The 27,755-nt window shown below is 38.6% G+C and overlaps 1 protein-coding gene across 1 annotated transcript; it reads left to right on the plus strand.

Annotated features, from left to right (window-relative positions):
- The first annotated feature begins 660 nt into the window (after positions 1-660).
- On the plus strand, positions 661-27,553 carry LOC120531134 (small ubiquitin-related modifier 3). The gene is made up of 4 exons (XM_039756264.1): positions 661-1,242; positions 8,135-8,263; positions 8,788-8,859; positions 26,301-27,553. Exons 1-4 carry the CDS (start codon positions 1,222-1,224, stop codon positions 26,361-26,363), a joined length of 285 nt encoding a protein of 94 aa, XP_039612198.1. The 5' UTR covers positions 661-1,221; the 3' UTR covers positions 26,364-27,553.
- Positions 27,554-27,755: the final 202 nt, after the last annotated feature.

Genomic DNA, 27,755 nt, shown 5'->3' on the forward strand with positions numbered 1-27,755 from the left:
CAATGTTACTCTGCATCTACAAAGTTCACCCTGCATCATTTAATTATTGCTATGATGAAAAGGGTAATGTATTTTCTGTCATAAAATATTTTAGTGTAGAAGACACACACACAAAAAAATCAAAGAACCTGGGATAAGCAAGTCTGCAACAGACAATGACTGTGTACCTAGGTAATTAAAACCTAAATTGTATATTTGACTTTAATATTAACAGATATGGCAAACTTCTCGTAGCCACTATCCACTATATAACCATGACAGCAAGGTCAATGTCTGTTTCCAGTGTTTTGTTTTACTGACTAAACGTAGAGTAAAGGTACCCGAAGTCATTGCTTTTATTTTGCAAGTTAAGCTGACAACCCCCACCCCTCCAGTTTAGCGTTTAGAAAATCGGAGCCTAACCAGTACATCACAAGGCCATTCACTGATACTGGGGGCTACATTATTTATTTTTTGACAACTCGCAATTCTTTCAGAACATGACCATGTGCTGCCCTCTGGTGGAAATAGGTGGCACTTCAAAAAAAGGCTGACGGGGTTGCTCCTGACCTGCCTTTTTGTCTTCTGATGGCGGGAGTGGACAGATAAATTTTTATGTTGGCCTTAGCAGTAAAATTAAAGTCAAACGGTTGTATGCAATGTGCGTAATAATTTTAACTAGCAAAAGCAGGTTTTGTTCTACAGCATATGAGTACGTTTATCGCGTGAACTGAATTGCAGATACTATATTACAAAGCGCACGACGGCATTAAGGCAGAAGGATAGGGGACGAGTCCGTTTGGGCCGGATGGCTGTGTCCGCTTGCATTTCCCGCTCTCTCGTTCTTCTATAATTTCGCACTTTTATTACTCGACACGGGCTTTGCCGATAAACTGCAGCTCCTGAAGCATTCGGTACCTGTCCATGCTGTGCCCCTCTTAACAGTAAACCGAAAGCTAATCCTTTCCGTCGATTTCTTTTGTCAGGCCATGTGCTTTCTTTCTTACGCTTTTTTATGTTCATGTGACGTAGGTACGCGCGACCCCGTAAACTCGCTGAGACGCGCGCTCTAGGAGGGAAACGTTCGTGCCCACGTGACTTGGACCGTCCAATCACCGAGTAACTGCACCGACAGGCGCGTCCCCGAGAGTGACGGAGACAACCGGGAGAGGCGATTCAAATAATATTAAAAAGCCGTTTCTGTTTTCAAATTATTAGAACATTTTGTGAATTCGTGCTGACATGTCCGAAGAAAAGCCAAAGGTGAGTGTGCATTTTGGTAATTTCTGCTAAGTTTTGCTGGAGCATCTGCCAAATGTTTTGGAGCGGATTCCCGCATGTGTGACGGGCATAAACAAAAAAATAAACAGACCAAACAAAGGTTGGTGCAGACAACACATTCGCGGCGCGGAGCTTTTCGGGTTCTCTGCAGCCTTTCTGCCGCACTGGGGGTAAGAAGGAATTGAATGATGGGTGCTAGTGAAGCTGCGCCATTGTATGTGCAGACCGCGCCATCGTCCTAGCGCCCGTCTTTGTGGCCGTGCAATGGAGTCGGGCCCTGAAGCCACGTTAAGCCTCCGGCACAGCGAGTGTTGTACAGCGGCCGGTTGGCCCGATTTGGTGGCTGGGTTGATAGACTTAACTGTTGGCCGACCCTTCTGACGTGTTTTTTCTCATAACATCCTTCGTATAAACATGGTTGGGTTTCACGCCCCAGGTCTGGCTCCTCTATGACTAAATGTTTCTTTAATCGAAGTCTTGCGGCCTCGGGTTCGAACGACGTAGAAGGTAATGGCAAGCTGTGGGGGAAGTCTTAAGTGACGCACAGTTTCGAACTCCGCGTGGGTGAATGTAAACCACCAGGTTGCATTTTTACTCAATGAAAGTCAAATGTGGCCTAATTTGCAATGGTTTGATTCTTTTTTTAAACACTGAGGCGTGATGGCCATTGTTGCACCACGGGTACTTGGGGATTTTATGAAAGGTAAGAGAGCCGTTAACTTTTACGTTTCGACTGGTTCCTGAAAGTGTACCGTGAATTATTTTCTGTGATCGAAACAATGTTTACAGTCACCTTTTATGTGAAGTTATTCTCTTGAAGCGCTTTAAAAATGTAAAGTGCGGCGAGGTTCCTGTACGTCGCACGAGGTATCCTTTACTTTTGTAATTTGCGAGCATCCTACCGTTAAAGCCGCTATGGTTGCTTTCATTTAGGAGGCTAGGCCACATAACGGGTACAAGATGTGTGTGAATAGTAGTGGTACTGAGAATTCTGTGCTGCCTGCACCTCGATCACTGGCCTCCATCAGGTCGTATCAGTCGTTTCTTTTTGATTAGATGCACGTTCCATTTACAGGTTTGTTTTTATATTTACTGTGTACTTAAGTGCGTGTAAGATGGATCTTGGAAACAATTCACTGTAGTCAATCGTGGGACACTGCAGAAGTAGAGTGGGTTGAGCGATATAGGTTCCAGGTTTTTACATTTATGTAAACTATGCAATTGTGATCTTGAGAATTTTACTGTTGTATATTTAGCCTTAATCATATTTTGATGATACCCAGTGTGCCAAAACTCTTTTGTGAAAGCAGCAACTTGCTTTTTGTGCAGCGCAATTAACACTTTCAAGCAATGTAAAACGTATTTAATTTTGAACAAAGATTTGCAATGTGAAAAAAGTGACAAATACTAAGAATAGAGTTTTGAAATATTAATGTTATGATAGGAGAATAGATAAGATATTTCTTGAAAGATTCTCCTATTAATTCTCCATTAGGAGAATATATGTATGTTGTCCCTAAGACTATATGCTTTATTAAGTATCACCTTAAATGTTGAAAAGTTAATAGACTAAAAGTCATACCAATTTTCAATCCAGTAACATTCTTAAATATGATTGGTCCAGTTCAGTATCAGGAAACCAGTGCATTGCATGGCGTACTTCTGTATTATCCCACACTCGTACATGGTCAGTTTAGAATTGCCAGTTGACTTGAATATGTTTCTTGTGGTAGGACAACCCACACAAACATGGATCTATTGTACAGACAATGGTAGGGCATGATATGTGGTTCAAGCACATTGTATCTATTAAGCAGTAGTGCTCATTTCTAAATGTAATAAATATTTTGGGGGTAATGGCAATGGTAAGCATGCTGCCTTGCAAGTTTAGGTGACAGGGTTTGAGATATGGCCCGATCATTCCACATTATCATTGTGCAATATACACATTTTCAGTGTGTCTTTGTTGTTGGTATCTGTATAATCTTTCACCCACGTTACAAACTGTTGTTTATCCCTATATAAATTGGCCAATTATCAATAAAAAGTGTTTGAGAGCTTGGCTTATAATCTGTTACGGTTCCATAAGTGGGTGGTCTCCTTTGCCCCCCAAACTTAGTTTGTACTAAGTTTATTCAATAAATGGAAGGAAGTAAAATGCTATATAAATTTAAAAACAACATAGATGTTGCTAGTCATTTTTAAGATATGATTATTTAAAGAGGAAAGAGAAATGTTTAAAATTAAATCATCATGATATTTGCTAGCCAACAGAACCTCCCCCAACCACCCTAAGGGCCGGTTTATACATCACACTCAGAACACGTACGCACCCGCATCATGGCTGCCATGCGTTCCTAGCGTTCATTTCACGCATCCTCTGAGCAGGTCCTCTGAAATTAACGCGACGCGTGTGCGAGTTGCAGTACCAGCATAAAGTCGGGGGGTTGCGGTGCAGTGTGCTAAAAGTCGGAACGTGATATCAGAGTCTCTGTTCACTATCTCCATGTGACAGAAAGCCTCTATGCAGATCCTATGGGGATCGATGTGCGCGCTTTGCTGTTTGATGAATGGTTCGATGTGGTGAAGCAAATGATGATGGATTTAATCAATAAACATCCTTTTCAGCGATATTGCGGTAAAGTGTCATCGGAATTTAATGGATGTTTCAGGCAATTCACAACACCGAGTTCTTACCGTGATAATATCTCGCACTGCCGAACTGGTGGATTCCTCCAGAGTTATGTAAAGCACGCGACGCATGCTGCAGCGGACGCTCCTGCTACGCAAGCGTTGTAGTGTTTATGCTTGCGCGCGTAAAGTATAACTATGGCCTTACACTGGGCAGTAGTTCATATTGTATGTGTTTGTTTATATATGCAGTCAACCCTCACCTATCATGGAGGTTACATTCCAGAACCTAAATCCCCCCACTCGCACCTCCCCGCTAAGGGTGAAAATCCACAAAGTAACAACCATATGTTTTTATGGTTATTTTTATATATTTTAAGCCCTTATAAACTCTCTCACACTTTTATAAACATTTCCTGCACAGTTATAGATGCATAAACCCTTTGTATTATCTTAGATATTAGGAAAGATTCGTTGAAATTATGTATGTAAACACACTGTTTATATACAGTAAAACCTAAATATTATAGATATCAAGCATCTCCGATATCACATATATTGCAGCCATTACGATAGACAGAATACGTTCATTGCAAGAAAAATTATATACCGTAAAATGTGTGTACAGTGACACTAAACATACGTACATGTAATAAGTACTGTACACAGAAAATTATGGGTACTCGCCAAAAATGACACGGCGACTTGTCCGATATCGATGAGTTTAATTTTACTGCACAACAAAGGAGAGCATTACAGCTCTTCTAAGGGAGCATCTTCAGGCGACTGTGTAGCACTACCGTTGTTCTTCTTCTGTCAGTCTTCAATCCAAATCCTTAACACTAGAATTACCAGAGTCTACGAAAAAACTCGTAGATCCGTCCCACCTTAAATCGCTTCTTAAAACCGTTCTCACCTCTCCGCCAGCCTCCTTTGTCCTGTAAATGTGCCGATAAAAACAAACTGCAAGCAGCCGGCTATTCCATCCCCCCACCGACTTAGAACGTGCATGAACTTCTCCCAGCTCATGCCTCAATTATCTGGGAGTGAAGTGGAGTTTTAGAGTGGAAATAGATTATTTGGAACACACGCATTTCATGTGTGTTCCATTTCTACAGTAATCTGTGTAAACACAATGTTAAAACAGAAACTTTTTCATATGTTAGTAATAAGTGTTACAAAATGTAGGCATAAACTATAAAATGTGTGAAGCCTGAAGGCCAAAGATCAAATAAACACTTTCATAAAAGGTTCAAGAATTTAACAGCTGCTTCTGTGGCGTAGTGGTAAGATTTCTATTATTATTTATTTTTAACCTTCGCCGTTCTACCTGCCTGAACTCCCTGTCTATCTATAAAGTAATAACAGTAATTTTATTATTATATAGGAGCTTCCCTGTCTGCCTATCATATAGTGCCTTTTCTTCCTATCTATCTACAGTATTATATATCTATTATGCAGTGTCTTCCCTGTTTATTTATATATCTAGTGCCTTCTCTGCCTGTTTGTCTGTCTGATTGCATATAGCGCTGAACTTACTGCTGTGTACTATTCTGTCCTCTGCGTGTCCTGGAGTACAAAAGAAACACCACCATACAGCAACATGTGCAAACTGGCAAGATCGGGGAACATGCGGTCACTGATTACAAACCGCAAGATGAATGAAAGAGACAATATATCTAAAAACATCATCGCACTAATGCAGTATTATTTGAAAACGAACAGCGTCAGATCGGGTTTGAATATGCGCCCGATCTGACACTGTTCGTTTTCAAATAATATTGCAGGTACTGTACTATTTTAGAATAAAAACATACATTTGATTTCAGTCAGTCATTCTGTAAGAGCCAGTGTAAATGCATGATAATTGTAAAGGTTTTTTTTTTTTTAAGTTTGGTTCCATTCTCTCAGTCTGCGTTCATGATCTCCCCCTCCCCATCTGACACTGCTGTCTTCACATAAAGATGTGCTATAGCTCAAATGTGATTTATTTGGAGACGCGCTATAGCTCGAATGTTATTTATCTAGGGTAGAAAGTAGTGTCAGGTGCTCTTTCAGTGTAAAAGGAACCATAGCACAGAGAGATGTGTACATTGCAACAAGTACACATGTCGTAAATGTAGGAAGGGTGTGTGGGAATTGTTAATATTTGAATGTGATGATTTTATATAGCACGGATCGGAAATCGGCAGTTCTTAGCACTGCACCACGCAAGCTGTCGTATCAACCTCCTACTGTAACTTGTTTTATTTTTTCTTCACTTATAGTCTAGAATAAAAGTGCACTTGTTTTGTTATACTTGTACACCAACATAAGACCTTGTGTTTGAGCGACACGGGTATGCTAAAAAAAATAGATGTGTAATGCCACGAAAAGTGCACGCAGGCACTTCAGTTCGCAAGCATTGGTACGAGAATGCAGTCACAAGTTCGCTGCATAGCTATAACGCATCTTTATGTGAAAACAGCAGTGTCAGATGGGGAGGAGGTATCGTGAACACGACTGAGAAAATGAAAAGTGAATTTAAAAAACAAAAAAACGAACCTTTACAAGTATCATAAATTACACCGGCTGTTAAGCACTGAAATCAAATGTATGTTTTTATTCTAAAATAGTAAGAATAAGAGCAATTTACTTCTCAAAATTGAGTCATGCGGGATTGAACTCATGACCTTTTGATTACCGATCAGCTGCTGATACCATTACACTACCGAGGCAATTGTAGTAAGTGTGTGTCAATGTGGCATGCTAAGGCGGCTTTTTTTGTGCAGTTACATTTTTGAATAAAAGCATACTTGTTCTGTTATATACCATGTACCTTATACATTTGGACTTCAGGCTTCATACATTATATAGTTTATGCCTACATTTTGTCATTTACTACTACAATATGAAAAACTTTTTTTTTTTTAAATGTGTTTACACGGATTACTGTAGAAATGGAACACGCGTGAAATGCATGTATTCCAAATAATGATCTATTTCCACTCTAAAACTCCAATTCACTGCCAGATAATCAATCAAGGCATGAGCTCGGGGAAGTTTGTGCACGTTCTAAGTTGGTGGGGGCTGGAATAGCCGGCTACTTGCAGTTATATCAGCACATTTAGATCACAAAAGACGCTGGCGGAGAGGTGAGAACGGTTTTAAGAAGCGATTTAAGGTGGGACGAATCTACGAGTTTTTTCGTAGGCTCTGGTAATTCTAGTGTTAAAGCAGATTCCATCCGGACTACCGCCTTATTACGTCCACTTACAACTCGTTTTGCGTCCTGGTTAAAGGACACTGCGGCCGTAGATCTTATATTCTTTTCCTCCTTTTTAAATAAAAAGAATCATGGACTCATTGATGCCGTAATGGCATTCTACAGCGGTGTAGCTATTCCCTTCCTTCAACATATCCAAAACATTTACCTTTTCGGCAATTATTAGCATCTTCCGTTGGCACTTGGGCACGGCCCCTGAAGCAGGAGCAGATTGTTTTGGACCTATAACAAAGGGCTTGACTATGCACAAAGATAAACACAAAAAAGCACGAAAGTTAACTCTTTACACAGCAAAACACGATGCTGAATGAGTGAGACGAGACTTCCTGGTTAACGCAGCGGAATCGAATTCGGTGCTACATCGCTAAGCCAATCAGCACACAGGAACTTAACTGCATGCTTTGATTGGGTAGCTTCTCAGCCATCCGCCAATAGCATCCCTTGTATGAAATCAACTGGGCAAACCAACTGAGGAAGCATGTACCAGAAGTAAAAAGACCCATTGTCCAAGCGAAAAATCTGCTTTATATATTTAGATATGCATAGATATAAAATCCGCAAAAGAGTGATGCTGCGAAAGTCAAAGCACGATATTGCGAGGGATTACTGTACACAATTTCCAATAGTGCTAAAAGGCATCTCTAAATAAGATCATTTTAAAATTGGCGAGTTACACAAACACGTAAATGCATATTGGAATCAAATTAGATGTAGCATTTACAAAACCTGTTTTCTTGTTTAACAAATATTCACTTTGTGGGTTCTGTAGCTGTGTCTTTTTTTTTTTAATAAGTTTTGAGCCCATTTTCAATATTTCAGTGCTAGGGGTCTATTATTAAATTCACTTGCACTTATTTATTTGCTTTTGATTTCCATGTTATTTGGTATGCTTTTGTAAATAGCGGTTTGTCTCCTTTTAAATTTGGTTACTAAAAATTTTGAATGTCTTCTGTTAAAGTAATTGCTTGTATTTAATAGGAAGGAGTGAAAAATGAGAATGACCACATTAACCTGAAGGTGGCGGGGCAAGATGGATCCGTTGTCCAGTTTAAAATTAAAAGACACACTCCACTCAGCAAGCTCATGAAAGCATACTGTGAAAGACAGGCAAGTAGCTTTTTATATGTTCTGAGTCCTTAATAAATAGACATGGCAGTGTTATTAAATGATTTAAGATGGTACTTTTTCAAATTAATTCTCTTGAATGTGTGTAAGGTGTTTCAGAGTTAAACATGTTTATGCTTTAATAATATTCATGCACAGGTTTTGTTTTTTTGGTGTTCCCTTTTTAATATGGATGTTGTTTTTAGCATTATCCATCCATCCATTTTCTAACCCGCTGAATCCGAATACAGGGTCACGGGGGTCTGCTGGAGCCAATCCCAGCTATTTGAATCTAAAATATTTCTTTAGTGCAAGATTTAATTTGGTCATTGATACTTTCACTCTTAACCTGATATTTTAAGTATGCTAAAATACTGGCAAAGTTGTCATTTCTTTTAAGCAAGAAATTATTTTTTATTTATTTTTTTCATATTTTTTGCGGATTGCTCAAGTATATATTTTAACATGGTTCTTCTGAATAGTGAAGAATAACCAATTTCTTTTTTTTCTTCCCTTCCATACTTTAGGGGTTGTCAATGAGACAGATTAGATTCAGATTTGATGGTCAACCAATCAATGAAACAGATACACCCTCTCAGGTAAAAAAAAAAAAAAAAAATTCAGATCAAAAAGTAGGACACGACTTAAGTTGACACAGCAACCTTTTGTGTTTTTTTTTTAAATTTACTTGATTGGGGGCGTTTCGGAAGATCCTCTGATGTGATATTATTGCCACACAGGTCATTTTTCATATTCAGCTGTGCATAATACTGTAATGTATACATGCATGTTATTTTTGTTTAACTGAAGCTTAGATTTTCGCCTATAGTTTTAACCTATCTGGCTATTTATCTACTAGGAAAAACTGTTCAGTCAGTATATTCCTCTTAAATCTTTTTTTTTTTTTTAAATAGTTTTACAGTGGTCTCCCTGATAATGAGAGTATAGGTATTGAGCAGAAATTGATGAGTCTAATATAAATTGTTTTCAGCACTTTTTTTTGTGCTGATTACATCCAGACTACATCTTCAGTTGCTTTTTTTGCATCTATACAAGTGATGTTTTAACCCTTTATTTATAATTCTTGCTATAGAATTGAGTTTTGTGGATGTGTACAGTTAAGCATATCATCACATAAATGTCTCTGTTTACCATTGTATCAGCTGTCTGAGTGACATTTATTATTGTAAATTAATATTGGTTTCTTACCATTATCCTGTGGAATACATTCAAGTAAGAAGTTCATTGGAGGTTTACATATGACAATGTCTTTGAACTTGCGTGACTCTCCCCTCCCTCTGTGTCCTGTAAATTGTTACTAAAGGCTGCACTTGGCTTTTCCTTTTCTTCTGCTGTGCTGAAGAAAACGGAGGAAATAACATTTCGTGAGAAAAACAATATGCATCCCAAAGTTCAGGAACCCCTGATTTCTGACACTGGAGTCTTCCATGTGCAAATCATAGAGTACACACTGCCATTCTGAGGCAAAATGGAGGAAGTTCAAAGTACCGGTCCAAGTTACCAAATCTTTGTGCCCTCCCTGTAGTTAAGAGTACAGAGATATTTAAAATGAGAATGTCCATGGATAACTTGTGACAAATGGAGTTCTCTTAAACTTCATAGTGAAGCTTATTGCCAAGGAGGAAAGTCCTCTACATTGGTGGAAGTTTAACAAGCTTGACTACCACACCTTGGTCAGGCAAGCACTGCTGTAATGACTGTTGTCTGCAGCAGGGGAATGTTAAAAATTACAATTTAAAGGTCGTATAATACCATCTTTATTTCTGTTACTCAGTGTCTGGACTATTCTATTGTGTTAATTTTATATAGTAAGACCTTGTTATATTGTGTGTGTGTGCTCTTTTGTGTTTTTTAAGAGTATTGTGCAAGAGGAAGAACATTGCATTTATATGCATCTTTCATTTAAATGAAAATAACTTTGCTTTTCAAAATCTCAGTCAGTGTATTAATTGATAGATTATTTGATTATCAAAATAGTTTGTTGCAGTCGTATGGCTATATAATGCATACCCATTTTAGCTTTGGTTATAATGAATACACATTTTCTTTGGATAGTGCTCATTGAGATGAACTTTTTTGTTAATGGTGGAACTGTTAACAAGTGTGTGAAATACATTTTTAAATGAGACATTTTCTGAACGTATCTGAAAGTGAACTAAATTATTTGGGCTTCATACATCTGCACTTCCTTATGAATTGCTTGTCCTAAGGCTCTTAGAATATATTTAGTAAATTTACGTGTGTGTTAGGTTATAGTACTGAACTGAAAAAGTAAAACGTAGTGCACGGTTTAGGACTTTAATACAGGAAATCAATGTGTTTCAGGAGTTCTGTTACTTATTGTCTTCCTTTTAAGTACTTTTGTAATCTTTGCTTTGAAATCTGGGGATGCATTTCAAACATGGCAGTAAAACAACTGAAGCTTAAAGGTGATTTAAACAGAACTTTGGGAAGAATTCTTGAAGTACAAAGACATTGAAGAGCATCCATCAGTGCAACTATAGGTACAGAGTGTTTAGTAGTTTTAATTTGTAAATTAGAACAAGCATTGTTTAAAGCACTTGATTAAAAGGAGATATTCTTATGAAGTATCTGAATGATAGTCCATTTTCTATAAACAGATTTTCAAACATAATAGGTTATACAGAATAACGAATTCATTTACACCATTCATAGTTCATTAATGTTTAATGCAGTGGTGTCCTTTTTCACAGAGACTTATGTTTTATGTACCGTTTTGTTATCACATGTAAGTTGAAGCTTGGGCACGACAGAAAAATCCCCACATACCTAAAATAATCCAGTTTTAGTTGTCTGTGTCAAACACTTCAAGATGGAGTAATATTATTTACATTCATGACCCTTCTTTATTTAGCTGCTAGTTTAACCCAAAATCATTGTGCGTACAGTTGTCCCATATCGGCAGGGTTAGTGTTAAATAATTATCTGACATAAATATTTGCTAATAGAAGCTTAAGCTTTAAAATGTTACTTGTTTATTTAACATATCTTCTCTCCCGTATATTTTCTATTAAGTTAAACCATTTCTTCAAGATAATTGGCAACATCATTATAAAATGTTGATTGATTGATAATTATATCAAAATAACTTCGTTTTTGACTGTACTTCAGTGTAGTAGGACTGCATGATATGAACAGATATTCATATTGAATACTACTTGTGTTATGAAGAGTTAAAAAGTAAATTCCTATGCAAATGAAGCATAGCATGGGCTGCCATAAACTTGCTTTTTAAAACTTTTTTTTTTGTTTAAATGATTAAAACTGATATGTGACAAGCACCTGGTGCCTCATGCATAACGCCATGCATAGAATTCACATGGCGTACGGACAAATGCGGAAATGTGTGTTCGCACAAAAAATCCAGATGCATTAATCTATGCGTACGCCAGCTGCCACGTTCTTCCACTATATAAATCCCAGTCAGCGTGAAAAGTAATGAATGTGCATACGCCTTCTGCCACTCCCCAACTCCTTCCAGAATTACGCCAGTTTGAATATGCAAATCGATATAAATAGCCCTTAAGCTCAGCGTTCTGTGAAAAGACAATGGCAAAAGCACGGGGGTGGGGAATGGGAAGTTCAGCAAATACCAAGTGGAGGCAAGGAAAAATATACTATTTGTTGCTTTAAACAGTGGTATAAACAACAAAAGGAAGTTGATTGAGTCACACAGTGCCCGAAATAAAGAAGTTGTCAGATATCCGTCGCCGTGAAAAGTCGAGTTGTAGCCCACCATCTGAGAGTCGTATGGAAACTTCTTAGGGTACAGAGAAAAGACAAAAAATTGACACAGTGGCAAAAAAAGCTTCATCTCGAAATTTCCACTTTATTCACATAGTTTATTTTGCCATTAAAGTAGAACATCATAAACTTCATATTACAATCCTTTAATTTACTAGTTTCTCAAATACCATTGTAACTAAGGTAGCACGTTTAAATGCTTTGTATTGTATGTGTTTTTCTATGTGCTGTATGTGTGTGAATCACTACGTGCTTCTTAAACGAGCTTTCTCCTCCTCCGAGCTGGTGCCCCGTCCAGAGATTGTTCCTGCCTCATGCAAGATGCTTGCTGCGCCATGTGCTACCTTCAATGAAATAATTTATTGCAGCAGTACTGTCTCTTTCAAGGTTATTATAGTTTTGCCTTTTTATATTAGTTTTTATTTCTATATTTTTTCTGACCTTACTTGGAAATTCAGTTTAGTTTTAGTTTTCCTTCATCGTGTATTGTTAGTTTTAGTTTAGCTTTTATTTCACAAAGACATTTCTATGTTATTTTTATATCTACTAGTTTCAGTTTTAGTTTTAGTAATTATGGCATGGAGCTCCTACAGAGTTTAGTTTTGTGTCACAATCAGACAGAACTGTACACTTAACTGTACACTTAAAATTTGGATACGAGTTTAATGTTAGTGGAAGCTTTCTGCACTAGATGGTTTACAATCTGGTTTTGATTTTGTCTGATAAAAAGAAGCATAATCAAAACTAGACACTGAATATGAACAATTTTATAAGTTTTAAAATATTTTCTCATGAAAATCACGGGGGCTTGGGAAGAACAGGGCTCTTAGACATGAATCAGTGCGCAGACCCCACCTAGCAGTATTGTGGAAAACAAAGAACAACAAGCATGTAGTGTCAAGGTTAGGGGCAGTGAGATTGAATAGCCCAAAATAAAGGACAGTAAACCCATAATGAGCAGAGCAAGAGCAGGTAATAGGAGTACGGACAAGCATAAAACAACAGAGATAGCATCTGAAAGTAAGAACAATATATACATTATCTAAGCCTGTTTATCCAGAGCAGGATCACAGGACACCTGGAGCCTACCGCAGCAGGTTTGGATGTAAGGCAGGAAAAATCCCTGGTATGCAATATGTATGATAAGGTTGATGTTAAGAACAAAAAGAATATGATATTTCAACTATCTACAGTAATCCCTCCTCGATCGCGGGGGTTGCGTTCCAGACCCCCCCGCGATAGGTGAAAATCATGAGTAGAAACCATATGTTTCTGTGGTTATTTTTATATATTTTAAGCCCTTATAAACTCTCCCACACTGTTTATAAATATTCCCCAGAGTTATACAGTATAATCCCTTTGTATTCTCTTAGATATTAGGTAAGATTCATTGAAATTATGTATATAAACACACTGTTTATATACAGTAAAACCTAAATATTATTTTAAAGATATTGAGTGTCTCCGATAGCACATATGTTACAGCCACTACGATAGACATGCCACCAGCAATAAGTACGTACAATACAAGAAAAATAGTATACAGTAAATGTGTGTACAGTGACACTAAACGCAGCGTACATGTACTAAGCACTGTAAGTAGAAAATTAATTATGGTTACTCACCAACAATGACACGATGACTTGTCCGATAACAATGAGTTTTATTTTACTGCACAACAAAGGAGAGCGTTACAGCCCTTAAAGGAGCCACTTCAGGCGATTGTGTAGCACTGCCGTTGTTCTTCTTCTGGCAGTCTTCAATCCAAATCCCTAAAGCAGATTCCATCTAGACTACTGCCTTATTACATCCACTTACAACTCGTTTTGCACCCTGGTTAAAAGGACACTGCAGCCGTAGATCTTATATTCCTTTCCTACTTTTAAATAAAAAGAATCGTAGCCTTCAACAAATCCAAAACGTTTACCTTTTCGGCAATCATTAACATCTTCCGTTTGCGCTTGGGCACGGCCCCTGAAGCAGTAGCAGATCGTTTGGAGCCATAATGAAGGGCTTGACTATGCACAAAGATAAACACAAAAGAGCACAACTCTTTACACAGCGAAACACGTTGATGCTGAATGAGTGAGACGAGACTTCCTGGTTAAAACTGCATTCAGCAGGCAGGAACTTAACTGCGTGTTCTGATTGGTTAGCTTCTCAGTCATCCGCCAATAGCGTCCCTTGTATGAAATCAACTGGGCAAACCAACTGAGGAAGCATGTACAAGGAAGTAAAAGACACATTGTCCGCAGAACCCGCGAAGCAGCGAAAAATCCGCGTTATATATTTAGTTATGCTTTCATATAAAATCCGCGATAGAGCGAAACCGCGAAAGTCAAAGCGCGATATAGCGAGGGATTACTGTATATTGACAGAGAGAGAGAAACATGAAAAAAGGAAGACAAATATTTTAAAATATAATTCTGCTAATGGATTACTTTCACAATATCAGGTATTTTGAGTTGAGAATATGAACTAAAAAAGATAAATGAATAAATATAGAATAAATACAAAAAAGCCCACTAGTATGTCTAGTTTTTCATCACTTGGCAGACTCTCTTCGCCTACCTACCTTTGTTTGTGTCGCTTCATTTTTAAACAATGTTTTTAAAGCAAAAGTGATTGGTCAGTAACAATATGCTGATCTTGTATGATGACCTAGTCAGTCTCTCGATCAGTGCCGTTTTATTTTCAAAAACCAGGAGTGGTCTCCCGTACACTTTCCCGTATTCTTGGATATGGGGATGGATATTTGAGGTGTAAACCACAAGAAAATTATTATATTTTTTATATTATGTACGTTAAGGAACCATCAGCAACAAATCAAGTCAAATTAATAATATATTGCTAAATTATTATAAAAGTAAAGTTGAATAAATTGAACTCTGCAGCTGCATTAATAAAAAAAAAAAAAATGTGTTCAGGTAAAGTACCACTTCCGGGTGATGTATTTGGCCCAAATACACATCTACAATTGTAGTGTAACAACCACATGCCGAATTTCATCCATCTATCTAGTTGCGTTTTTGAGTTATCGTGTTTATATACACACAGACACACTTGTGCACACATACCATTCCAAAAAACTGCATTTTTGGACTCTGGTAGGTCTATAACGTCAAGATTCATCAAAATATTAAGGTCGAATGTTTTCATGATTACTATACTTTCTCTATACCTTGTATATGAGAAAGTAAACATGATTTCTACTGTGCAAAGTGGCAGGTGAATTGCTGTCGACAAAAAGCAGTCACCTGAGAAATAAACTGAAACATTACTCACTCGTGATATTTCTGTCCATATGGTAAATGTTTTGTTGACCAGGACATTCTGATTTCAGCCGTTTCAATTACATTTTGATATACAACCAGCGCAAAGAAAGGCAGAACGTAAATTGCTTTCTATTTCGCATGCTTTACACACCCGTATTCAGCTTGCTCTGTCACCGCAAATGCTGTGTGAACACCCGCCCTCCGCCACCAGGTGCCGTTCAATGGATGAATATATGCAGGCAGTTCGTGGTGGATGACTTTCTGTTTTAGAGTTAAACTTACAAAGGTTAAAGACTAACGGCAAGAATATTCATTCAAAAACGAAAACTAAAAATATTTTAGTAAATTATTATTTTATTTCAGTTAGTCTTTCCAGCTACTTTAATAGTTTTATTTAGTTTTAGTTTTTCATTTCTGTTTTGTTAATTATTTTATTTCAGTTTATGAAAATATTTTTTTTAATAATAGTTTTAGTTTTGATTTTAGTTTTCGTTAACTATAATAACCTTGGTCTCTTTCAAATGTACTAACCCCCAATTCCTGTCCTTCCTTTCCTTTCTCCAAGTACAAAATCACACAATCAGCTCTGTAATAGATGTCAAGCCATCTTGTAAGCTTAGAACTCTGATTCTTCAAAACTTTTAAGGAACATTGAAATATCTTCGTAGTACATGTTTAATTATTCTATCCATCTGTCCATCCAGTGTCGCGCCAGTCCGAGCAAGAATACAGCGTGAGGCAGGACCAATCCCTGAACAGGGTGCCGGATTATCACTAGCGCTGCAACAAACACCGTGTCCTCAAATGTTTAATTATTAACAACATAGATTATTTAAATGTTAAAATTGTATCTGTATAATGTAAATAACATATTTTGCTGCATATCTTAAAAATGATATCATATGTAAATATGCATTTTATAAAGTGGCTCCTGTTGTGCAATATTATAACTATCGCAAGTTTACAGTGAGGTAATTGTACTTACACAGGGGGTCCTGAGGTTACAACACAGTTCCATTCCTATGATAGTGATATAACCTGAATTTTGGTGTAAGTCGAAACACACTCTAGCCTAATTCATTTACCTAACACAGTTGTAAAATAGTAACCTAGAATATAAAAACACAACTAAGCTACAGAAAAAGGAAATATACTGTACTGTACACTGTACTGTAGTAACAGAAAAAACAACAAAAATAGTGTAAAAAATATTCCTTACCTTTTATTCCTGTGGTTGCCTTGCACACTGGAAGGGACATTGCAAGGTGGAAGAGAGTGACCTATTGGGAGAAGGAAGCTGACGATGATTCTACCTGTCCTACAGTTGTTTTATCTCGAGAAGCAGCTGATATAGAGGGTACAGGATCTGTTGCAGGCCCCTCTACCTTCTTAAAGCATTGTTCCAGGCTAGTCTGGAAGGTTGATGACTTCTTATCTTCCAAAATCTACCAATAGCATTGTAAGGCATCCATAACCGCTCTGTCATTGCTGGGGTCCTCCGCCTGAAATTTTGCCAACCCGTCCTCTATCATTGAAAAACCTTCTGCCAAACCTTTGGTGGTAAATCTCTTGGGTTTCTTTGTCTTCCTCTTCAATCAGCTGCTTCTCCAGCCGAATGAGGTCCTCAGTAGACAGCTCCTCTCCATGTGATGTCAGTAGCTCTGTGACGTCCTCAGCCTCCACATCCAAATTAAGCTGTTTCCCCATGGCAACAATCTTCTCTGTTGCAGCCTCCACTGAATCCTCTAAGCCATGGAAGTCGTACACAAACTGGGGACACAATTTTTTCCACACATCATTTAAGTTTGTTCGCTTCACTTCATACCAGGCAAAAGCAATGTTTTGTACTGCATTGTAAATGCTATAAGACTTCCAAAAGTCTTTGAGTGTCAGGTTCTTGTCCTTCTCTGTTGTGCTAAGGGCCATAGCAAATGTCCGCCGGAGGTAGTGGGCCTTGAAAGAGGCAATGACACCTTGGTCCATGGCCTGTGAAAGGGCAGTGGTATTAGATGGAAGGTAAACCACCTTGACATTAGTGTTAAAGTCACTCAAGTTGGCAGGGTGACCTGGGGCATTGTCTAGCATTAGCAACACCTTAGAAGGTAGCCCCTTGCTAACACAGTAGTCCTTCATTGCTGGCACAAAATGGCTGGAAAACCACTCCTCAAAAATCTGAAGTGTCACCCATGCCTACTTGTTAGACCCCCAGACGACAGGCAGTTGACCCTTCCAAATGCCCTTTAGTGGCCTTACATTCTCTGCCTGGTATAGCAACAGAGGCTTGAGTTTGAAGTCACCTGTAGCATTCCCTCCAAGAAGCAAAGTCAGTCTCTCCTTGCCAACTTTTTAGCCAGGTTTCCGCTATTGTTATGTTATCATTATGCTCTGCTACATACAACTCCAACTCGCGTACCTTATTTTTGATACTTCTAGCATTAAGGCAAGCTATTTTTAAAGTGTTGTATATTTCACATTTATGTAAAAGTACATTACTATGCATTTTTATTTACACCATTGTTTGTTCCATGTTTAGATCTAAACCTGTCCTAAACTCCCTGCCCCACCATGCCCTTGTTTAAACAATCCTCGACTAGCTTACACATATGCCTCCCCAATACATTGGTGCCCCTCCAGTTCAGATGTAACCCGTCATGATGGAACAGGTCCCATCTTTTCCAAAAGGAGTCCCGATGCCCCATAAACCTATACCCTTCTACCCTGCACCAAGATTTGAGCCACGCGTTAAGCCTTCTAATCTTCTCAGTCTTACCTGGACTGGTGCGTGGCACAGGCAGAACTTTGGAAAAGACTACCTCACCAGTTCTGCTCCTCAGCTTAGCACCCAAGTCTTTGAATTTGAATCGCAGAGCTGACAGACTACCCTTATGTATATCATTTGTTCCAACATGGACAATGACAATTGGATCCACCCCCACTCTGGCCAACAGCCTATCCACCCTTCCAGGGAGTTCTTCCACCTGTGCTAATGGAAGGCAACACACCGTGCGATACTCTCTCTTTCTGGAGTACGCCTGTGCTTCAATCCTCCTAATGACTAAGTCCCCAACTATTACTACACCTCTCTTTTTGGGAAATGGTTTTGAGGTGGCCTGTTGGGGTTCCTCATCCCTGCCTGCCACCTCAGAATTATTGGAGACAGTCCAGCTCCGCAAGGACATGATAATGGTTTGACACTTCTAATTCTGGGGTTGATGCCCCCAGACAGTGTGCACCCTTTACTTTTTGCCTTGTGACTGTGACCCACCTGTTTCTACCTGTCTGGTCTGGAATCTTCTCCCATGCCAACTTGGGGGTGCACACTATCTCTCTAAAGGACCATTGTGTATCTTTCTCCTGAATCAACATTAGACATACTGGTATACGCCACAGATGCTGGTCTTCTAGCCACAAAACTAGCAATCTTTCCATCTCGATCATTATGCCACTTTGCTGTTTGGTAATCGCAGTCGATTTCATACAGTAGGGGCTGATCCCTTTACATGATCTAGGATACGGTCTTTATCCGTGACAGTTGTTGCTACAGTAGAGCGGCTGAGGCTTAGCGCGTTGCCGATGTTCGTCACAGATTCTCCTTTTTCTGATCTCTTTACAATGTCTAATTTCACTTCCAACATGATGACTTTTCTCTTCTTTAAAGCACTAACTACCATCTGAAGACTCTGATTTTTGTTTAGAAGCCATATGGGCCAAAAAGTCGCTAGTATTGTGCCACCCTCAACCAAACTACCTTTAGTTCGCCAACTTCCTCAGTCATACGCCGCGTACTTCAGCCGCGTGCAACCAAACTACTGTACTGTAGTTTTCTATCTCCCTCACTCATACGCCGCACGCAGCCAAACTAGTTCGCCCCATAAGTCTGTAGGTACGACGCTAACAGCGTAATCCAAAACGCTCACGTCTCAATTTTTTTTTTGTTATTATAGGAGTGAGGGTTGTAAACTCGAAAGGTCATACAGTACAGGCCAAAAGTTTGGACACACCTTCTCATTCAATGTGTTTTCTTTATTTTCATGACCATTTACATTGGTAGATTGTCACTGAAGGCATCAAAGCTATGAATGAACACGTGGAGTTGTGTACTTAACAAAAAAAGGTGAAATAACTGAAAACATTGAATGAGAAGGTGTGTCCAAACTTTTGGCCTGTACTGTATGTCGTGACATTGTAACCCGAGGACCCCCTGTAGGTACAAACAATTCTATAAGGAGCACCTGATAGACTGATTGAATGCGTTTAGAGGTCTTGGGATGAAACTGTTTCTAAACCGCAAGGTCCCAACAGGAAAGCCTTTGAAGCGTTTGTCGTACGGGAGAAGTTCAAATAGCACATGCCTGAGGCAGCGTGTACTTGATGCTGTATAATGATAATTCTCTTTCCGATGCTTGAAAGCTGTGATTCCACAATCGGATACAGTGGGGGGAAAAAACTTGAGAGTAATAACGCTAAAGCTGCTATGGTAATTGGAATAGTTTGGCCATTCCATGGACCATTATAATGTTACGGGTTAATTATAATCAGATGCCTTAAACTAATAAACCGTATGCGGTTAATTTCGGTGTATTTCATAAAGCCGTCGGGGATGTGCATCTAGAAAAGAAAGGGAAACCACACTGGGGGGCAAAAAAGCACTGCTTTAATGCTGGGTGCCGACAGTTTACAAACCCGAGCGGAGAACTTCCATACAGCAGGGATTGAGTTGGCGTGAAAATTTGTGTGGCTTTACATCTTGTGCACGGTGAGTGGTACTACATGTTAAGCCAGCATAGCTGCCTAAAAATGAGTGAACAAACACAGACAGGAGATGAAACAGCCTCACAATCTACATCGTTGGATTTAATTGGAAGATGTGGATCATACTTATGTGGAAGTGGTTTGTCTTTGAAAACACTGATGTTGCTCAAAAGATAAATAACAATCAGCAAATTATGTTGGAAATTGGCTGCCATTAAAGACAGCTTGACAAGAATACAAAAAAGCTTTAGGAGTCATCTGTCCATGACTGGTCTGAATCACCTAAGGTATAACCACAAAAAAACCACAGTAAATTTTAGCTGAATCATTCTGTAAAAAAAGTGCCTTACGACGAGAAAAGCAACTGATGGCATGGCATAACAAACACCAATTGCAGCGCAAAAGATATTTTGTCAATTCAATTAATCTTTGAGAGGGGTGTTTTCAAACAAGTTTTGAGTACATTAGAGCTAAGATGCGCACTGCCTGGCTGAAAATGCTTCAGTCAAACGACTCTGCCTGAATTGTGGGGTTCATATCACCAAACTCTGATGCATAAACTGCAGGTTTCACAATTTGCCTCAACAACAGATTTCTCGTCAGGCCGAACATCCAAGCCATACCTCTCCTTGACAGTGCATTTTATTGGCGAACCCTGGCAACTTCAACGCTACTGTTTGCAAACAACCTACTTTCCAGAAGACCACACAGGAGACATCAGCTCTGCACAAGCTCTGAAAGATGTGCTGGCACCATGGTTGTTGCGAGAAGACCACATTGTTTGCATGATGAGAGACCGTGGGCGTAATGTTATCAGTACACTACAGATTATCAACTGTAAGAGGTTTCCTTGTTTTGGAAATAGCCTTCATATTGCCATGGGTGAATACCCTGGGGTTCTCCATAAAATGCAATTTATTTTTAAATTAAGTTGATACCAGAGCTCCATAGGTGTCAGCCTAAATTACGAATAATTATTTCTGTAAGAAGCATATGTCTGCCAGGTGTGTTTTTATTTCATAAGCCGTCTTGGTTGGGGGACCCTTGATTCCAAAGCACTTTTTTTTTTTTTCTTTTCTTTTTTTTTTCTCTCTTCCCTTTCATTATTTAAAACACTCTCACAGATCCCTGCCTTCTTGCCCTGCATCATCCTGAGCCTATAGCTGCAGATGTTGGAGCAGGTGATGACACAATGGAGTAAAAAAGAAAGTCTTTTGGCAGCTATTCCTGAAAAGCACAGGAATTCAGAGAAGGACACTGTGTCCCTGTCCTGCACCCAAAAAATGAGGCTCAGTGTTAGGCTTCAGAACGACCAGCTTTATTAAATCAACTTCAAACAGAAACAGCAAGTGTATTTATTGAAGCGGGAGCTACCACTCCAGGACACACACATGCAGCAAACGAGCGATGAATTAGACATTCTGCCTCGGCTCCCTCTTTCAGTTTGGTCCCTTCAGCTCCGGCACCGCAATTGGGATCAGATCGTCCTGGAGGAAAGGGGACAAAAAGAAAGTGGTCCAGGTCATTGGTCGAATTGAAGTACCCTGCGAGTCGGCGATTAGTCCCTGGCAAACCGATGCGTTGCACAGTGGGGCTGCAAACAAATTCGTTGTCGCAGTGATGAGGTTTCTATGGATGACAGAAGCGCTGCGCAGCGTATTTACGAAGTCGGCAGTGATGAGCCTTCTGTTGCCAACGGATGCACTGCACATCAGGGCTGTGAAGTTGCTGTTAAAGGAGGACATGTAGCACACTGCCACTGAAGAAGAGCTCAAGAGCTACTTGATGATACCTGAGGTGGACATTGCAGTAATTCCACTTGAGTAGCAGAAAATGCTAGAAGTACATTTTCCCAGATTGGAGAAATTTGCAAAAAAGTACCTTGTGGATGTCTGCCTCAAGCAGCCTTTCTGAGAGGGCTTTCAGCACCAATGGAAGTATTGTAACATGTAACCTTGCTTCTGTGAAGCCAGATGCAGTGGACTGTCTGGTGTTTCTGTCACACAACTTGAAGTTTCCTCAGTAGAATTTTACAGTTTTATCTGATATTTTTGTGCAATATGTGACAGAACTTGTTTAAAAATGCTATTTTTTTCCTGTACAGTATTTGACAGACCTTTTAGATTGTTACACAGTAGTACAGTATGTTAGATTTTTGTTCTTGCTTATATGCTGCACAATTCACCTTACAGCTGAGCAGTTTGTTTATCCAGACTGTAATGTTCTTGCCCTATAGTTATGATTAGTATGTTGTTTAAGGGTAAGTGTCTGTTTAAAATGCTCTCATTATAGTAGTTTCTTTGGTTTTAATGTAGTGTTTTGTGAAAATCCTTTAGGCCTCTTTGAAATGGTTTACTAATACTTGTACTGTTGGAGGTTAGTAGTATTTTGACTGCCGATTTTTTTTTTTTTTTTTGTCTGTCTTGTGTTATTGTAAGTAAATAACTAATACCTGTTTTCCATAACTGTTTCAGTTAATCTCATTAGTAAGCTACATTTAATATCCTATTGGCACGACCAAATTAGATAGATTAATAAGATTTATACAAACACACATTTTTAAAGGATGCAAAATATCATCTAAATTATAGTTATCAAAGACCTAGAAAATATTGAGTTAATTTTTTGCCATTATCATTCACCCCTTAACCCATACCAGTGATTTCATAGTAAAGCACTGGAACAGTCATCAACTTCTCACATTTTTTGTGTGTGAATTTGTCATCCTTTATCCAAAATAATTTGTTCATTCACAGTACACACAATTCGGGTTTGGGGTCCTTGAGAGCTGGAGTCCTACAACAGCAAATTGATTATGAGTTTTGCTTGATTAATATTTGAATACACTCCACCCAAATGTTGTCAGTGTAAAATGTTTTTATATAGAGTATTGTTAATCTAAAATTCTAAACATGACATCACAAGTAGAAAAATCCTCACTTGGGGTTTCTTTTATGTGAAAATATGTAAAACAAATTATCTTTTAGAAATCTTGGTCATCTTATAAATGTGATGCTGTGACCAGTGAAGCTTTGACACATGATTAATGATCCAGGGGTTTGGGTATCCTTCAAGGCATCAACACACGGTCAGTGGTAGGGCAGGTTTGGTAATTGAAGACCCCTGTGACACTCTGCTTAAGCACTGAAGCAGAGTCAGCCAATTTTGTCCCCTGTGAAACAACACTGTAATACCTGCACAGCAGTTCAAAAGTGATGCACAGCACTATTTACAGGGAACATGTATTGTAGCACACCTCCTCTGCATTTTAAGGATTAATAGAATGTCACTACTTAAAATTAACAAAAGCAGCAACATTCTTTCTAGGTTCCCTTATAGAAATATGAGTTCAGTAAATTGTCTGGATCACATCAGGAAAACTAGATGCTTCAGCAAATTGCCTTTTTGTGTTGTCAAAAAACATCTATTATGTATGTATATCCACACCATACAAAAACTGAATGTAACGCCTTAGTTGGTTGGTTAATTGCTTCCAGCACAGGAAGAGTGATGGAATGAAGGTTCGCTGAGTCATTCCTTACCTGTCAGGCAGTGACAAGAAGTAGCCAATATAAACTGACAAAAAAGTGGTTCTTAAGTACAAATATGCAGTATTGGCTTTCTTAAAATTGGAGCTAAAATAGTCTTATTATATTAAACTTCAATGGTGGCGAATATGATTGTCACATCAATTTATATTATAATGTAGCAAGTCTATAATGACTACCGTAAGCATACTATGGTGCAGTGCCTACACGGGATAAACAATGTTACTGGTTGAGCTGGCAATAGAAATGAGTACCACCAGTAGGAGCAATGGGCGGGGGTGTAAGCATTTGGCTCACACCAATGAGCGCAGAGATGCCTGACTTGCACTGAGGGGAATGAGAGAGAAGTACATGTGCAGTGACGGGAAACGGTATGGTAGCATGGCTGGGTGAACATTGTGAGTAAGACTGGATGGAGAAAGTCTTGGTTCTAGTTCGCCATGTACTCGGCCCTTCCAATGAGGGCAGTAGCAGCCAGTGGAGCTGAGTGTAGGTGTTCCTCATTGCCAGAACAGCAGGGAAGACTTACATAGTTCAGTTTGCTGTTTCTTCAGAAATACAGGTGCATCTCAATACATTAGAATATCAAAGTTAATTTAAGTAATTCAATTCAAAAAGTGAAACTCATATATAGATTCATTACATGGAGAGTGATATATTTTCAGGTGTTTATTTCTTTTCATTTTGCTGATTATGGCTTGCAGGTAATGAGAGCTTAAAATTCAGTATCTCAGAATAGAGTATTACATAAGACCAGAAAAAAAAATTTAATACAGAAATGTTGGCCTACAGAAAAGTATGTTCATGTACGCACTCAATACTTGGTTGGGGCTCCTTTTGCATGAATTACTGGATCATTGAGGTGTGCCATGGAGTTGACCAGCTTGTGGTATTGCTGAGGTGTTATGGAAGCCCAGGATTCTTTGATTAGCGACCTTCAGCTCATTTGCATTGTTGGGTCTGGTGTCTCATCTTCCTCTTGACAATACCCCATAGATTCTTTTTATGGGGTTTAGGTCAGGCGAGTTTGCTGGCCAATCCAGCACAGTGTTATCATGGTTATTAAACCAGGTATTAGTACTTGTCAGCAGAGGGAAGCATGAAGTGCTCTAAAATTTCCTGGTAGACGGCTGCTCTGACTTTGGACTTGATAAGACAGTGGACAAACACCAGATGACATGGCTCCCCAAATCATCACTGACTGTGGAAACTTCACACTGAACCTCGAACAACTTGTATTCTGTACCTTACCACTCTTCCCCCAGACTCTGGGACCTTGATTTCCAAATGAAATGTAAAATTTACTTTCATCTGAAAATTGGACTTTGGACCACCGAGCAACAGTCCAGTCTATTTTCTTCTTAGTCCAGTTAACATGCTTCTGACATTGTCTCTGGTTCAGAAGTGGCTTGACAGAAGGAATGCGACAGTTGTAGCCCATGTCCTGGATATGTTAATGTGTGATGACTCTTGAAGCACTGAATCCAGCTGAAGTCCACTCCTTTTGATCTCCCCCAAATTCTTGAATGGGCTATGCTTCACAATCCCCAAGTCTGCGGTTATTCCTGTTTGTGCACGTTTTTCTGCCACATTTTTTCCTTTCACTCAACTTTCCATTAATATGCTTGGATACAGCACTCTGTGAACAGCCAGCTTCTTTAGCAATGACCTCTTGTGGAGGGTGTCAATGACTGTTTTCTGTAACTGTCAAGTCAGTAGTCGTTCATGATTGGATTGTGTGGCCTACTGAACCAGACTCGGAGACCATTTAAAGGCTTGGGACACTTTTGCAGATGTGTTGAGTTAATTGGCTGAGTGGAATGTGACGCCTTGAGTCTACAATATTGCAATTTTTCACAGTATTCTAATTTTCTAAGATACTGAATTTTGGGTTTTCATTAGCTATAAGCCATAATCCGCAGAATTAAAAGAAATAAACACTTGACATATCACTCTGTGTAATGAATCTATATACTAGTTTCATTTTTTGAATTGAATTACCGATGATCTAATTTATTGAGATGCACCAGTAGTTCTGTCCATCAACCATCCTTGCCTCCCTGATTTTGTACCATTCTCTATGTCGCATGTCTTAATTTCCTTTATCCTCAAAAGAAGTCGCTATGATAACAGTAGCTTAGTGATGTTCATTATTACATTCAAGTTATTTAGTTGATTTCCATACTTGTTTGTCCACACAACTATATCTGAAATTCTCTGCTCCTTGGCATTTTGGGTTAGGGATACTCAAAAGTGTGCATTTGTATAGAGACTTAAGTTGGATTTTACAGTTTGTTTAAAGTTATTTGTAACTTTAATCTCTATCAGTTTTACTTCAACAGAAAGTTTGCTCCTGGACATTTGGCTTAATTTCTGATTTGCTTTTTGTTTTTATTTTAAATTTAAAGTAGTAGTCTTAAATCATTCTTCTTTGTTTGGGTTTTAGCTGGTGTACTGTAAAGTTTACCTAGATAGATACTTTATTAATCCCAAGAGGAAATTCACATAATCCAGCAGCCGTATACTGATGCAAAATATTAAATTAAAATTAAAAATTAAGCTGTAGTTAGATTTATGCAAACATGCTTATGCTCAGACTTAAGAGGGATAGTTTGCATATTTGGATGTGGTCCCTGACTGAGTAGCATTCATGTATATTTTTTTTTTTTTTTTTTGCAGCTGGAGATGGAAGATGAAGACACTATTGACGTTTTCCAGCAGCAGACTGGAGGTGCATGTTAAAACTTCTCCTTGCTCACTAGGAACAGCGGACCTTGATCAGATGTACATCACTTTGCTGTGTCTTGCGTTTTTCAATGATTCTTTCGAAGTTTAAATTCAATTCATTTAAAAGGCATTTGCTGCGGGTTTTTTGTTTTGTTTTTTTAAAATCCCCAAGTGCACCCGTGGGTACCATGTTTGTGGCAGATTAGAACTTGACTGTTTAACAGTTGACCCATTTTTGTTAACGGGTTCAAGAGAGGTCTTGAATCATACCAATAAAGGTTTTTGTAGTGGTCACCACAAGGCCTTGGGGTAAATGATGCTTTGAACAGTCATCATACGTGCACAAAATGTATTTATAAGGTACATAAAAGTATGAATTTGTTTCCCCTTTGTGGAATTAAAGGCGGCTCCCCTTAAGTCCATTGTTGTTTTTTAAGCTATCCTCACACTTCTGACAATTGTATGTTGTAGCAATATGCCACTTTTACATCTGACTGCAGTGGAAATTTTTTTAAAACTACGTTTCTATTCTACCTATTTTTTCCCTTTATCCTAATCTTACAGCTCTAATTGTGATCAGAATTATGTTATCTTGTTACATCAGTTTGACTGGAGTTAGCAAATATTGTAAAATGCTGAAGCTTTTAGTATAAAAAATGGCTAAAAACATGTATGAATTGTAATCTCTGATTAAGACTATTTTTCAGGGGTTTGCCCTTAATTTAGAGATGCATAGTAATTTAAATGTTGCTATTCACAAATTGGACATGGTAAACATAGTGAGTTGCAAAATCTAGTTTAATAGGAAGCCTCACTTTATTTAAGAAAATGGTTTCTGTAGAAAATGAGTTCCCGTGTGTGTATGTCTTTTTCAATCTGTTTTGTTGGCTTTCTCCCAGTGTCCAGCCGAAAGTATAACATAGAACTCCTTTTTCCCACCTTCTTTTCTTCCTTTATCTAAACAGGGCATTTATTTCTATTATGAAAACAGTTTCAGAAGGTGTGTTTTACCAACAACTTTGAATCCTTGTTTTTATAAATATGGAAATCATTTTCTCTTTCTCATTTTTCAGTTTGCTTTCTCATTTTACATTGTGGATGGGGGGTTGAATGTTCCACTGATCCTGCCATGTATCTCTACTGATTTGTATATTATTTGTTGTCCTTTACTACTGTATACAATAAATATAGTTTGGTACTCAGAATGCCTGCTATGTGTCATCGTTTGGGAGCATATCCAGCATATATTAAAAATCCTCATCTGGGGAATGTACAGTATGTTTTGCTTGCACACTGGGTGGTTTCTCCATTAAATCCAGTAATGCCTGGATGTTATTAGGTCTTAAGCCAAATCTCAACAATGCAGATTGGCCGAGTATGTCAAGTTGGAAACTGTCTGCTATTAGA

This window comes from Polypterus senegalus, chromosome 6 (genome assembly GCF_016835505.1).
Source record: "Polypterus senegalus isolate Bchr_013 chromosome 6, ASM1683550v1, whole genome shotgun sequence".
NCBI classification, from domain to species: domain Eukaryota; kingdom Metazoa; phylum Chordata; class Cladistia; order Polypteriformes; family Polypteridae; genus Polypterus; species Polypterus senegalus.